Source organism: Mustelus asterias, chromosome 22 (genome assembly GCF_964213995.1).
Source record: "Mustelus asterias chromosome 22, sMusAst1.hap1.1, whole genome shotgun sequence".
Lineage (NCBI taxonomy): Eukaryota > Metazoa > Chordata > Chondrichthyes > Carcharhiniformes > Triakidae > Mustelus > Mustelus asterias.
Window position 1 is genome coordinate 23,094,584 of NC_135822.1, and position 14,967 is coordinate 23,109,550.

General features: G+C 47.2%; 1 protein-coding gene across 1 annotated transcript in view; it reads left to right on the forward strand.

Moving 5' to 3' along the window:
- Positions 1–9,501: 9,501 nt before the first annotated feature.
- The window catches only part of vwa1 (von Willebrand factor A domain containing 1), a 68,851-nt gene continuing 63,385 nt past the window's right edge, over positions 9,502–14,967 (forward strand). The window contains exon 1 of the mRNA XM_078238919.1: positions 9,502–9,743. Coding sequence (XP_078095045.1) covers positions 9,674–9,743 — 70 coding nt within the window. The 5' untranslated portion in view covers positions 9,502–9,673. The remainder of the gene's footprint in view (positions 9,744–14,967) is intronic.

Sequence of the window (14,967 nt, forward strand, 5' to 3'; positions counted from 1 at the left end):
TCTTCCCTGCTGCTGTCATTTTTGAATGGACATACTTTATATTAAGTTGATCTTTCTCTACACCCTAGCAATGACTGCAACACTACATTCTGCACCCTATCCTTTCCTTCTCCCCTTTGTACTCTATGAACGGTATGCTTTGTCTGTATAGCGCGCAAGAAACAATACTTTTCACTGTATCCCACTACATGTGACAATAATAAATCAAATCAAAGCAATGTTGCTGCGGTTGCTTGATTGGAGGTAAAACAGCATAAAGTGAATGATGGGCGAGATTCTCTGTCCTCCCAGCCGTGTGTTTCCCGCCAGCGGGAGGTGGCGCGTTGTTTGCTAGCGGTGGAATTCTCTGGTCCCGCCGCTGTCAATGGGAATTCCCATTGACGTCACACCAGCCGGGCAGGAAACCTGCGGGTGGGGGTTGGGGTGCCGGCGGGACTGGAAAATCCCGCTGGCGTACGGGCGGGAGAATCCCGGCCCATATCTTTAAACGCACAGGACAGAGATGATGGGAGCAGCAGAAAAATAAAGTTGACAAGGTTTCTTTCTGAGCTGACGAAATGGGCTGAAAGACATGTTTTCACTGGGAGTGAATTGAATGATGATCACTAACCTTCACCATTCCCAGAATCAATGCCTTTGCGAGCGTGGGTCTCCGTGTGTTTCATTGTTTGACTCTGTCCCTTTGAATGTCATTGTGGTTCAGCTGGGTCAGAAAGTCGCTTGTTCGAAGCCCACTCCGGGGATTTGAACCTCATGAGCTGAGGTACGTAGAATCCATGCAGAGCAGAAGGAGGCCATTCAGCTCACTGAGCCCCGCACCAACAACAGTCCCACCCAAGCCCTGTCCCCGTAACCCCATGTATTTACCCTAGCTAGTCCCCCTGACACTAAGGGGACAATTTAGCATGGTCAATCCACCTAACCTGCACATCTTTGGACTGTGGGAGGAAACCGGAGCACCCGGAGGAAACCCACGCAGACACGGGGAGAACGTGCAGACTCCACACAGATGGTGACCCGAGGCCGCTGAGCTGAGTTCCAGTTCAGCTGTTTAGTTGATGGTGCAGGTGGCTGAGTTCTGGATGAAGCCGGCGGATGCAGCACATCCAGCTATAAATACTTCGCATTTCGACCTGGCTTCCTCCTCTGTGCCGTCAGTAATAGTTTAACTTGCGTCTGCCCGTGAAAATAGGCCACAGGAAGCTGGTTTCATTAAACAAGGCTGTTGAATGGAAAATATTTTTTTCTCTCCTTTCCCATTCATAGAGGCAGTAAAAGCAACGGCCGCGGATTGACAGCTGACTTAACTCTTCCACGTCCTTTGGTAGGAGAGCACTCTACTGGCACTTGGCATCACCTTACCATGGCTAAAGTGGCCAACTCACAGGCTGGGATTCTCCAAATTTGTTCGCCCTGCCAGCGAGAACGGAGAATTTGGTGCTCAGCCTAAACCCCATTCACTGCAGCGGGACTGGAGAATCCCAGTCACGGGCAAGGTCAGAGAATTCTGGCCACAGTCTCAAAGCCACATTATACCATAGTAAACTGAAAGAACATAGAACAATACGGCACAGGAACAGGCCCTTCGGCCCACCACGCCTTCACCGATACACAGTTTCTATCCCTCTGTTTGCCTCGCATTCATGTGTCTATCAAGATACGCCTTGAATGTTGCTAATGTGCCTGCTTCCACTGCCACCACTGGCAGTGCGTTCCAGACACCCACCACCCTCTGTGTGAAAAACACATCTTCCCTAAACTTACCACCTCTCACCTTAAACCTGTGCCCCCTTAATAGAATCCCTACAGTGCAGAATGAGGCCATTCAGCCCAACAAGTCTGCACCGACCATAAACCCACCCAAACCCTAATCCCGTAACCCCACATATTTACCTTGCCAATCCCCCTGACACTAGGGTCAATTTAGCATGGCCAATCAACCTAACCCGGGAGGAAACTCACTGTGGGAGGAAACCGGAACACCCGGAGGAGACTCACGCAAACACAGGGAGGACATGCAAACTCCACATAGACAGTGACCCAAGCCGGGAATCGAGCCCGGGTCCCTGGCGCAGTGAGGCAGCAGTGCTAACCACTGTGCCAACATGCCCTTGCAATCAATCTTTCCACCCTGGGAAAAAGCCTCTGACTATCCACCCTGTCTGTGCCTCTCATAATTTTGTAGACTTCTATCAGGTCTCTCCTCAGCCTCCGTCTTTGCAGTGAAAACAATCCAGGTTTATCCAACTTCTCCTCATACCTAAAGACCTCCAGACCAGGCAACATCCCGGTGAACCTTCTTTGCACTCTCTCCAAAGCATCCACGTCCTCCTGGTAGCGTAGCAACCAGAACAGCATGCAATATTCCAAATGTGGTCAAACCAAGGTTTTATACAGGTGTAACATAACTTGCCAACTTTAATACTCGATGCCCCGGTTGATGAAGGCAAGCGTGCTCTATGCCTTCTTGACCACATTATCCACCTGTGTTGCCACTTTCAGGGATCCGTGGACCTGTATGCCCAGATGGCAAGAGGTGGAGGGAATTATACTATTACACGCATGGCATAGCAGAAGATTGATCTAAACTGGAGCACAAAGGGACACAGTATAAGGGACGGAGGTGGGGCGGGCTGTATGGTACACATGCCATCAGGATATTTAATAGTTCATAACCTGGTGATAAAGCCAGGCCTGATTCTAATCGAAGCTCTGGGGCTCTGACGAAGGGTCATCCAGACTCGAAACGTTGGCTCTATTCTCTCTCCACAGATGCTGTCAGACCTGTTGAGATTTTCCAGCGTTTTCTGTTTCTGATTCTGATTGTATTCTTTGCCCGATGCATTCAGTTCTACTGCCCTACGTTCAAGAAATGAACTGCAGAGTGTCCGAATAATCCACTGATGGGCAATCTAGGCTAGTGAGTGGCTGCATGAGTGGCTCTCCTCCGTCTCAGTGGGCCACAAGATTGAAATTGGGCTTGTTCACTAACCATGATTCCATGGATCGGATTAAACACATTTAATACACGCCAAATATTTCATAATGAGTTACTGAAATTGCTTACTCATTTATATATTAATAGAACTATCATCAACTTCAAATGCTAAAAACAAAAGAAATATTTACACTTTGGACATAGAGGGAGCGCACGGCTCTCACAGTCAATGTTGTGAGCAATCAGCACGTATCTCACTTCACTTGCCCTTGCTTTATGTACAAATTCAGTCATACTGGCAGGAAAAAAAGTATGCGGATGGAAATCAGTGGAATGTGATAATCACGTGCAGTGGGCAATGGTCAACAAAATGTCTCATGGGGCCGCACTCAGAACCCAGATGGGCCGCATGTGGCCCCCGGGCTACAGGTTACTCACCGCTAAGATAATCACAGGATATCAAATACTCTCATTTGCACTAAAGAGAAATCAGTAGGCTGAATTTTATGGCCCTGCCATGGAGCTGGAAAATGCGATGAGCCCGTGGAAAATCCATGACCTTCGGCGGGAATGGAAAATCCCGCCGGTGGAAAATCCCACTCAATGTGTGAATTTAAATAAAGGAGTCTTTTCATTCAGCACCTCAGTCACAGATATTAAAGGAGTAAGAATCATAGGATCCATGGAATCCCTACAGTGCAGAAGGAAGCCATTTGGCCCATCGAGTCTGCACCGACTCTCGGAAAGAACATCTTACCTAGGCCCAGCCCCACCCCATTCCCCACCCCCGAATCCCGTAACCCCACACATATAGCAAGGTCAATCCAACTAACCTGCACATTGTTGGACACTGAAGAAGGGAAAGGGTTAATGTTTTTTGTACTCAATGTATTTTGTGCCTAAAATGTTGAACTTTGTATCTGGAATGTATCATAAACATAACGCTTCCTTGTGGCTAGTCACCCCTTTGTTTATATTGCTCCTGGTAGAAGTATAAGCCATTTGTTCATGTCTTTCATCTTTTACTTTTAGTAGTATAAGCCATTTGTTCTTGGTTTCATCATTTACTTTTAGTATAAGCCATTTGTTCATGGTTCCCTCGCTTGTTTATATCATTCTGATAAAACAGACAGTTGAATATAGATGTTAGTCTTTCTTTCCCGTGGGCTTGTCTGTGATTTAAACAGAGGAAGCAGTGACCAAATGGTAGAGTGCGAGAATGGCCGTTTGAAGGACTCCCACTGGGACAGTTGCACTCAGTCACTTCAAAGGAAAAGCTGCGGGAAGAGCAGGGGACCAGAGGTGGCACCTTGGCTACAACGACCAGGAGAATTGTGCTTTATGACCCAAGGATACCAGATGGTCTCTAACCATGATCCAGAGACTATCAGAAGCTGTTAAAGGAACTATAATTTATGATCAAGGACTGTTAACTGGACTTTGCTTTATGGCTTGTACTGGGAATCCTGATGTATAAATATCCACGCTTCTTGTGTTCAGAGAGAACTTTGGCTTCCACTTTCAAGGGGTCAAGTTCTCCCATAAGCTTGTGAGAATAAAGCCTGACTGTATTTTGACTCATACCAGCCTCAAGAGGTATAATTTCCGACTTCAGACACTAAGGGAGAATTTAGCATGGTCAATCCACCTAATCTGCACGTTTGGACTGTGGGAGGAAACCGGAGCACCCAGAGGAAACCCACGCAGACACGGGGAGAACGTGCAGACTCCGCACAGACAATGACTCAAGGCCAGAATCAAACCCGGTTCTCTGGAGCTGTGAGGCAGCAATGCTAACCACAATACCACAAAGTGGTAGCTACAGCTAGTAGGGTGTTGGAGTGCACTCATAGGACAATTGATTAAAAGACAAGGCTATTTAGTCCGTGTACAACACCTTGGTCAGCGTATTCTTGGAATACTGCGTCCAGCTTCAGTCTCAGCAGACAGTGGGTGATATTGAGGCTTTGAAAAGTGTACAGTGGGGGCCCACTGCACAAATTCTCATTGCAAAGCATTGTAGTTACCAAGGTTGGGGAGTCGGTTAGCTCAGTTGGCGGGACGGCTGGTTAGTGATGCCAACAGCACAAGTTCAATTCCTGTACTGGCTGAGGTTATTCTTGAAGGCCTCGCCTTCTCAACCTTGCCCCTCGCCTGAGGTGATTCGCAGGTTAAATCATTTCCAGTCAACTCTGCCCCTTAAAGAGGGGGAGCAGCCTATGGTCATCTGGGACTATGGCGACTTTACCTTGCCTTTTAGTTATCAAGGCAGACGAGAAGAATCGGAACTCCATACTTTGGAGGTGTAAAATTACAAGTGATCTGATTGAGGTTTATAAGATAATGAAGAGGAATAGACTCATAGAATCCCTACAGTGCAGAAGGAGGCCATTCGGCCTCTTGAGCTAGCACTGACAACAATCCTACCCAGGCTCTATTCCTGCACCCCACATACTTACACTGCTAATCCTCCTGATACTAAGGGGGGCAATTTAGCACAGCCAATCAACCTAACCCGCACGTCTTTGGACTGTGGGAGGAAACCGGAGCACCCGGAGGAAACCCACACAGACATGGGGAGAACGTGCAAACTCCACACAGACAGTGACCCAATCAGGGAATTGAACCCGGGTCCCTGGCGTTGTGAGGCAGCAGTGCTAACCACTGTGCCACCGTGCCGCCATTTGCTTCGGTCATTGCTTGCTGGCTCGTTGGTCTAGGGGTATGATTCTCATTCAGGGTAGTAGTATTAGGATAGATGTTTATCCATTTGGAACTTGCTCCAATTAAACCGATTGAGGAGGACCAGGAGACAGAATTGTAAGCTGTACAAGGTAAAAACTGTGAGGGGGATAGTTAGAACTTCAAAAGGACATAGACAAGTCGGTGGATTGATTGAGTAGAGAGGTGGCAGGCGAATTTCAATAGAGAGAAATGTGAAGTGACTCATTTTGGTAGGAAGAGCGTGGAGAGACATTACAAAATAAAGGGTACAATTCTAAAGGCACCTGGGTGTATATGTGCATAAATCATTACAGGTGACAGAACAGGTTGAGAGCATGGTTAACAAAGCATACACTATTCTAGGCTTTATTAATAGGGGATTAGAGTACAAGGGCAAGGGTTATATCCAACTTGTATTGGGCACTAGTTCAACCTCGCTAGAGTATTTTTTTATTCCTTTACAGGATGTGGGTGTCACTGGCTAGACCAGCATTTATTGCCCATCCCTAATTGCCCTTGAGAAGGGGGTAGTGAGCTGCCTTCCTGAACCGCTGCAGTCCATGAGGTGTAGGTAGGTACACCCACAGTGCTGTTAGGTGCAGTAAGAAGGAGAGAAATGCACACAAGGTCAGCTTTTAAACAAAAGACTCCACAAAAGCTGAGAGGTGTTTGCCGATAGCCACACTGGAAAATTAGTTTTCTTCTCTTTTGCCTTTGTCTGCCTTTATTAGTATTTCAAACGCCTTTCACGTCGGTGCGTTTGTTTTTTCAATTGACTGAATACAAGTTGGCTTTAAAACACAAAGTACAACTTTTTTTTCAAATACTTTTTGTGGAAAACATTGTCAGAGAAACGCCCACACGTAACAAGCACACTATCTCACTGTTCCATTCCACGCATGAGGTGATACTTGGATCTCTCTCAAGAATCAACAGAGTCACAGGATCCCTACAGTGAAGGAGGCCATGCAGTCCATCGAGCCTGCACCGTCCACAATCCCACTCAGCCCCTTTCCCCATAACCCCATGTATTTACCTTGCTAGCCCCTCTGACACGAAGGGGCAATTTAGCACGGCCAATCCACCTAACCAGCACATCTTTGGAGTGTGGGAGGAAACCAGAGCACCCGGAGGAAACCTCATGCAGACACGGGGAGAATGTCCAGACTCCACACAGACAATGACTGTGCTGGGAATCGAACACGGATTGATGCACTATCAATCGAGTCAAGACTAGTTGTGAGCAAGACGAATAGGCTTTTATTAGCAAGAACTTGGAGCCATCCCTGTCGGAGATCTGGTCTGTACTGGAAGCTAGGGGGAGGAGCCATCGCCTCTATAGGGGAGGAGTCTTGGGCGGAACCGACAGGGATGTGCCACATATACAGGTAATAATAAATATTAACCACCACAGGTAACAGATAACAGTGGTTTACCACACCCGGGTCCCTGGCACTGTGAGGCAGCAGTGCTAACCACTGTGCCACCGTGCCGCCCACCATACTGTCTCATTCTTCTATTTAACACATAGCACCCATGTGACAGGTCTAGGAATCGGTTCAAGCCAAACATGATTCCTGCTTCTGAAGAGGAAAATCCGAGCTGCACCTAATCCTGAGCCTCAGAACTCATTTCAATATGGGCACCAAATGCAGGATGAATGTTGGTTATTAAGGGGGGCTTGCCAGTGAATTAGCACCGGATTTCAGACCAATTCCTTGCTGGCAGCATTCCTCAGGTCCTGGGAGGGAAAGGATGATCCGGAGTCAGGAGGAATGAGCCAATCAGAGAGTTAAGAGTGACCAGGGGTCTTTCAGCACTGGAAGTAGGAGAACTGAAATATTTTTACTTACCAAATCTACCTGTTTAATGCTGTCCTCTTACTGTCCCTTTAAGAACTGTTAGTGAGCTGATATATATGCTGGAATTTTACGCCTCGTCCGCCCGAGGCTCGTAAGATCCCACCCCAGGCCAACGGAGAATGCTGTTCTGTGAGCCTCACCCACCCTGGGGCGGGCGAGATGGTAAATTCTGGCCATAAAGTCTGTTTTCCTGAATGCAGCTGGCTACAATCGGGGCATGGCAATTCTGGAAAGAGAGGCTGAAATTGGCAGTGGACTGTTTATTTACATGGGGCAAAAGACACTGTGCTTATATCAGACATAGGCCCAGGACAATGCTTATTGTGCCTTTATGAATATGACAGGCAGTGTGATCTATCGTGGAATGTGTATATTGGATAGTCGGGCACTTGGTCTATATGTCAATGGCCAATTAATGACCCAACCATGTTCTATTCCTCAAGATCATAGAAACATAGGAACAGGAGTAGGCCATTCAGCCCATCAAGTCTGCTCCGCTATTCAATACAATCGTGGCTGATTGGACACTTCAATGCTTTTTACACCCACCATCCCCATAACCCAGAAAACATCTAACTGCTGCATTTAACACATGGGAAATTCTTAGCTCTCCCTCTCTCCTGATTAGCACATTCTTCACTCACTCTTTTACATGTACAGTGAAGTCTGAAACTATAGTCCAGCATCTTAAAAACCCATCTGGTTCACTGATGTCCTTTAGGGAAGGAAATCTGCTGTCCTTACCTGGCCTGGCCTACATGTGACTCCAGAGCCACAGCAATGTGGTCAAACTGCCCTCTGAAACAGTCTAGCCAACCATTCTGTTTAAGGGTAATTAGTGACGGGCAACAAGTTGGCCTTGCCTCTGACACCCCACATCCCATACTCAGCAGGAGATATTTTCCACTCCATACTGAACTGGCCATGTTGACCAGTGTAACTAACTATGCATCCATTGACACTGTTTACACTTCACGCTGCCTCGGAAAAGCAGCCAGCTTAATCACGCAGCCCGGACATAGTCTCTTCCAACTTCTTCCATCAGGAAAAAGATATAAAAGTCTAAGATCCTGTACCAACTGACTCAAGAACATCTTCCCTGCTGCCATCAGACTTTTGAATGGACCTACCTCGCATTAAGTTGATCTTTCTCTACACCCTAGCTATGACTGTAACACTACATTCTGCACCCTCTCCTTTCCTACGTACTCTATGAACAGTATGCCTTGTCTGTATAGTGCACAAGAAACAATACTTTTCACTGTATCCCAATACATGTGACAATAATAAATCAAATCAAATCAAAAGAATGTTTCAAATGGGAAGGCAATGGTCTAGTGGTATTATCACCAGACTATTAATCCAGCTAATGTTCTGGGGACCCGGGTTCGAATCCCACCACAGGAGAAGGTGGAATTTGAATTCAATAAATAATATCCAGAATTAAGAATCTACTGATGTCCATGAAACCATTGTCGATTGTCGTAAAAACCTACCTGGTTCACTAATGTCCTTTAGGGATGGAAATCTGTCCTTACCTGGTCTGGCCCACATGTGACCCCAGAGCCACAGCAATGTGGTTGAATCTTAACTGCTCTCCAAGGGCAACTAGGGATGGGCAATAAATGCTGGCCATCCAGCAAGGGCCCATGTCCCACGAATGAATAAAGTGGCCTCCCTCCACCCCTTGTAAGCTTTGATTGCAGGGACTGAGTGTTATGGTTTACTGAAGAGTTATTGAAGGTGTAATGAGGGCGCTGAACTTCAACAACCCTTTGCTTGCATTCTTCAGATCGACACTAGATGACACGGTGGTTAAACTGTGTCTTTGCTCAAGCACTTCTCTCTCTCTCTCTGTGTGTGCCGGCACTTTGCCAGCTTTCGAGTGACGCGGTGTCTCCAAGTTCAACGTTAACTCCACAGTGGGAGACTGGATCAGCTTGTGAGAGTTTCTCGGTCGAGGGCAATTCTGCACACAGAGAGATGTGGAGCAGAGGCGGACCAGTTTGAGAGGCGCCCGGGATCTGCTCCCCTTTTCCCGCGGTCACTTTTCCAGTTCGTTGCCACTGGCCAGAATGTGAGCAAATTTTGCAAAGATAAAGGACGACAGCGAGTGTTTCCCCCCCCCCCCCCAAGAGCAGCAATCGCCATGCCCGCACTCAGAGGCATCAGTCTGCAATCCTTGCTGCTAGCGGTCTGGATCTTACACAGGACAGCAGGTAAGACAGGGCACAAGAGGCAGGACCCCTGGGGAGGGGGACTGAGGGGACGGGTGGGGAGAGGGGGAGGGGGGAGTCAGTTAAAATTGGGTGAAGGATCAAGTCATATCTCAAAGTCTGAAGACAAATATCACCCCGTGGGAAGATGCACTGTTTGTGAACATTGAAGACTGACAGTCAAGGATATCATTAAGAAGTTTCAAAGGTGGTCACAGCAGCTAAAAGAGACAGGTGCAAGTTGTTCCAGACTAGGTGGGGAGGGGGGGGGGGGGTGACTAGAGTTGGGGTGACTGGAGTTGGGATTGAACCCCCCCCCTCCCCTTTGTGATTTTAAACCAGTTTACACACAGCGCAAGTTTCATCTACAGCCGAAATCTGGGAATGTCACTCCTCACCCAGAGTTTACTGGATGGGACTTGTGGATATTTATTTCTCTTTTGAATGGGGGATATTGCAGAGTGTCTGGTTAGAGTGGGGTGGGAGGGCGGATAGTGGTCTCTCTCTCTCTCTGCCTATTGGGGGAATATTCCGTTCCATTACACAGACACCAGCCAGTGGCAAAATGGGACAAAGGTAGAATAAAACTGAACTGAGAAATTGAGACCTTAAACGAGTCGCCCCACTTGTTTTTTGTGGACATTTCCAAAGAGTTTTGTTTTATAATGGAATAAAGTTACAGCTGTATCTGTGACACCCACCCCAGCTGGAGAGGGCACAAGGATTCCTCACTCTCCGGGCTGTCTGGATTTCCCCTTGCCCCAATCTGTGCCCTTCCTCTGGGTTGGAGGGGACCGTGTGCCAGCTCAGTGTTGGCAAACTGGCCCCCCTGTGGAATCCCCTGAACTTAGGGGCTGTGTTTCATTGCCTGCCGCGGCTGCCTTTCCGCAGAGGCATCTTGTAACTGAGCTTTCTCTCAGGGCCAGGACAACTCGTTCTGTCCGGCTTCACTCTTTATCCCACCGGTTGCTTTTGCTGGGAGCTGTTCAGAGGGAGTTAAAGCAGGCAGTTCCTTACCCAGGCTGGGCATGCTGAGGTGTTGCAGAAATAGGAATGTCTTCAGTTGTCTGTCTACTGGAAGTTGCTGTTGTGTGGTCCCTAATAGAGAGTGATTGTGAATGTTCCCTTGTTTACTGTAACTGCAGGTTAACCTGGAGGGGAGGGATGCGGGTTACATTAAAAACCTGGTTAGAGTGAGTGCCAACACATTGCTGATGTTGCTGGAATTTTAAATACCTGAACCCCTAACTACAATCTCAGTAACCTTTGTTTAGGAGTGGCCTGGCTCCGTACTAGTTATCAGTTCTCTGGAGTACAATGGCAGTTGATCCACTAGAATCAGAGAATTACTACAGTGCAGAAGAAAGTCATTCGGCCCATCAAGTCTGCACTAACAACAATCCCACCCAGGTCCCATCCCCGTAACCCCACGTATTTACTCTGCTAATCTCCCTGACTCTAAGAGACAATTTAGCATGGCCAATCCACCTAACCCGCACATGGGGCAGCATAGTGGCACAGTGGTTAGCACTGCTGCCTCACAGTGCCAGAGACCCAGGTTCGATTCCCGGCTTGGGTCACTGTCTGTGCGGAGTCTGCACATTCTCCCTGTGTCTGCATGGGTTTCCTCTAGGTGCTCTGGTTTCCTCCCACAGTCCAAAAGATGTGCTGGTTAGGTGCATTGGTCATGCTAAATTCTCCCGCAGTGTACCCGAACAGGCGCCAGAGTGTGGTGACTAGGGGATTTTCACAGTAACTTCATGGCAGTGTTAACGTAAGCCTACTTGTGACACAAATAAGTAAACTTTAATTTTTGGAGTGTGGGAGGAAATCGGAGCTAACCCAAGCAGATACGGGGAGGAAGTGCAAACTCCACACATACAGTTACCAAGGCTGGAATCGAACCCGGGTCCCTGGCGCTGTGAGGCAGCAGTGCTAACCATTGCGCCACCGTGTCACCCCTGCCACTACTGAGGCACAAGCTCATACATTATTGGAATGTACACACGGAATGCCGAGTGATCCCTTCCTGAATGGGCAGAACAATTTTTTTAAATTAATTTGCTTATTAATTAGTTAACACTAAAACGCTGTCACAAGCAGCCAATAATCCTACCATGCCTTTTGAAGTGCTCTCCTGGGTGGCAGTAACCACCTGTTTCCAGTCTGTGGACTGACATCATGATAAAGGTGGTTATTCAAATTTATTGAAGATTAAAAATAACTTGTCATTAAACAATGAACAGCATTGGCAATTTCCTGTCCTCACACCTGGTTATAGGCTTCTTTTATTCATTCGAGAGACATGGGCGTCGCTGGCTGGCCAGCATTTATTGCCCATCCCTAGTTGCCCTTGGAGGGCAATTGAGAGATACTAAATGGTTTTTTTGCATCCGTATTTACTGAGGAAACGGGCATGGAGTCTACGGAAATAGGGCAAACTGGTAGGGAGGCCATGGAACATTTACAGATTAAAGGGGAGGAGGTGCTCGCTGTCTTGAGGCAAATCAGAGTGGATAAATCCCCAGGACCGGACAGGGTATTCCCACGGACCTTGAGGGAAGCTAGTGTTGAACTTGCAGGGGCTCTGGCAGACATATTTAAAATGTCAGTATTCACGGGGGAGGTGCCGGATGATTGGAGGGTGGCTCATGTTGTTCCGTTGTTTAAAAAAGGTTCCAAAAGAAATCCGGGAAATTATCGGCCAGTAAGTTTGACGTCGGTGGTGGGCAAGTTATTGGAAAGCGTGATAAGGGATAGGATCTACAAATATTTGGATAGACAGGGACTTATTAGGGAGAGTCAACATGGCTTTGTGCGTGGTAGGTCATGTTTGACCAATCTATGAGAGTTTTTCGAGGAGGTTACCAGGAAAGTGGATGAAGGGAAGGCAATGGATGTTGTCTACCTGGATTTCAGCAAGGCCTTTGACAAGGTCCCTCATGGAAGGTTAGTTAGGAAGGTTCAGTCGCTAGGTATACATGGGGAGGTAGTAAATTGGATAAGACACTGGCTCAATGGAAGAAGCCAGAGAGTTGTGGAGGATTGCTTCTCTGAGTGGAGGCCTGTGACTAGTGGTGTGCCGCAGGGATCGGTGTTGAGTCCATTGTTGTTTGTCATCTATATCAATGATCTGGATGATAATGTGGTAAATTGGATCAGCAAGTTTGCTGATGATACAAAGATTGGAGGTGTAGTGGACAGTGAGGAAGGTTTTCAAAGCTTGCAGAGGGATTTGGACCAACTAGAAAAATGGGCTGAAAAATGGCAAATGGAATTTAATGCAGACAAGTGTGAGATATTGCACTTTGGAAGAACAAACCAAAGAAGAGCGTACAGGGTAAATGGTAGGACTCTGAAGAGTGCAGTTGAACAGAGGGATCTGGGAATACAGGTACAGAATTCCCTAAAAGTGACGTCACAGGTGGATAGGGTCGTAAAGAGTGCCTTTGGTACATTGGCCTTTATAAATCGGAGTATCAAGTATAAAAGTTGGAGTGTTATGGTAAGGTTATATAAGGCATTGGTGAGGCCGAATTTGGAGTATTGTGTACAGTTTTGGTCACCTAGTTACAGGAAGGATGTAAATAAGATTGAAAGAGTGCAGAGAAGGTTCACAAGGATGTTGCCGGGACTTGAGAAGCTGAGTTACAGAGAGAGATTGAATAGGTTGGGACTTTATTCCCTGGAGCGTAGAAGATTGAGGGGAGATTTGATAGAGGTGTATATGATTTTGATGGGTATAGATAGAGTGAATGCAAGCAGGCTTTTTCCGCTGAGGCTAGGGGAGAAAAAAACCAGAGGGCATGGGTTAAGGGTGAAAGGAGAAAAGTTTAAAGGGAATATTAGGGGGGGCTTCTTCACGCAGAGAGTGGTGGGAGTGTGGAATGAGCTGCCGGATAAAGTGGTAAATGCGGGGTCACTTTTAACATTTAAGAAAAACTTGGACGGGTTCATGGATGAGAGGGGTGTGGAGGGATATGGTCCAAGTGCAGGTCAGTGGGACTAGGCATAAAATGGTTCAGCACAGACAAGAAGGGCCAAAAGGCCTGTTTCTGAGCTGTAATTTTCTATGGTTCTATGGTTCTATGAGAGTCATCCACATTGCTGTGGCTCTGGAGTCACATGTAGGCCAGACCGGGTAAGGACAGCAGATTTCCTTCCCTAAAGGACATTAGTGAACCAGATGAGTTTTTCTGACAATGGTTTCATGATTTTTAATTCCAGATCTTTAAAAAAATTGAATTCAAATTCCACTGTCTGCCGTGGCGGGATTCAAACCCGGGTCCCCAGAACATTAGCTGAGTTTCTGGATTAATAATCACGGGTGGCACAGTGGTTAGCACTGCTGCCTCACAGCGCCAGGGACCCGGGTTCAATTCCGGCCTTGGGTCACTGTCTGTGTGGAGTTTGCACGTTCTCCTCGTGTCTGCGTGGGTTTCTTCCGGGTGCTCTGGTTTCCTCCCACAGTCCAAAGATGTGTGGATTAGGTTGATTGGCCATGGTAAATTGACCCTAGGGTCGGGGGATTGGCAGGGTAAATACGTGGGGTTAGGGGAATAGGGCCTGGGTGGGATTGTTGTCGGTGCAGACTTGATAGGCCAAATGGCCTCCTTCTGCACTGCAGGGATTCTATAATACCACTAGGCCATTGCTTCCCTATCAACATGAAGTCAAAAATACGTAGATCAAGGAGCTGTCTATGACCGTAAAAGGGTTCAATTCAAAGACATGAGGAAATGACTGATATACAAATTTTGGATGGGTTGCTGGGTAGCACTTCATAGGAGGCCAAGTAGAACTCCATGTAGGTACAATGCTGAAAGAATGAACGTTAGCTACATTTCTAAAATCAACAAACTCAGTCTAAATAAATGTGACCTTTAAGTGGCTTAACAAACAAATCAGGAAATAAATAAACAGGATAAATAATCTTTGCACGGCGTCTAGGTTTACTGGAATGAATAGAACTTCGGTGACGCCACAGCTAGATTACTGCGTGCAATTCTGGTCACCACATTATACGAAAGATGTGAACGCACTGGAGGAGATGTAGAGGAGATTCACCAGGATGCTGCCTGGGATGGAACCATGCCTTGGATGGAACATTTAAGTTATGAAGAGAGGTTGCGTAAGCTTGGGTTGTTTTCGTTGGAGCAGAAGAGTCTACAAAAAGATCAGCCATGATCTTACTGAATGCCAGAGCAGGCTCAAGGGGCCAGGTAGC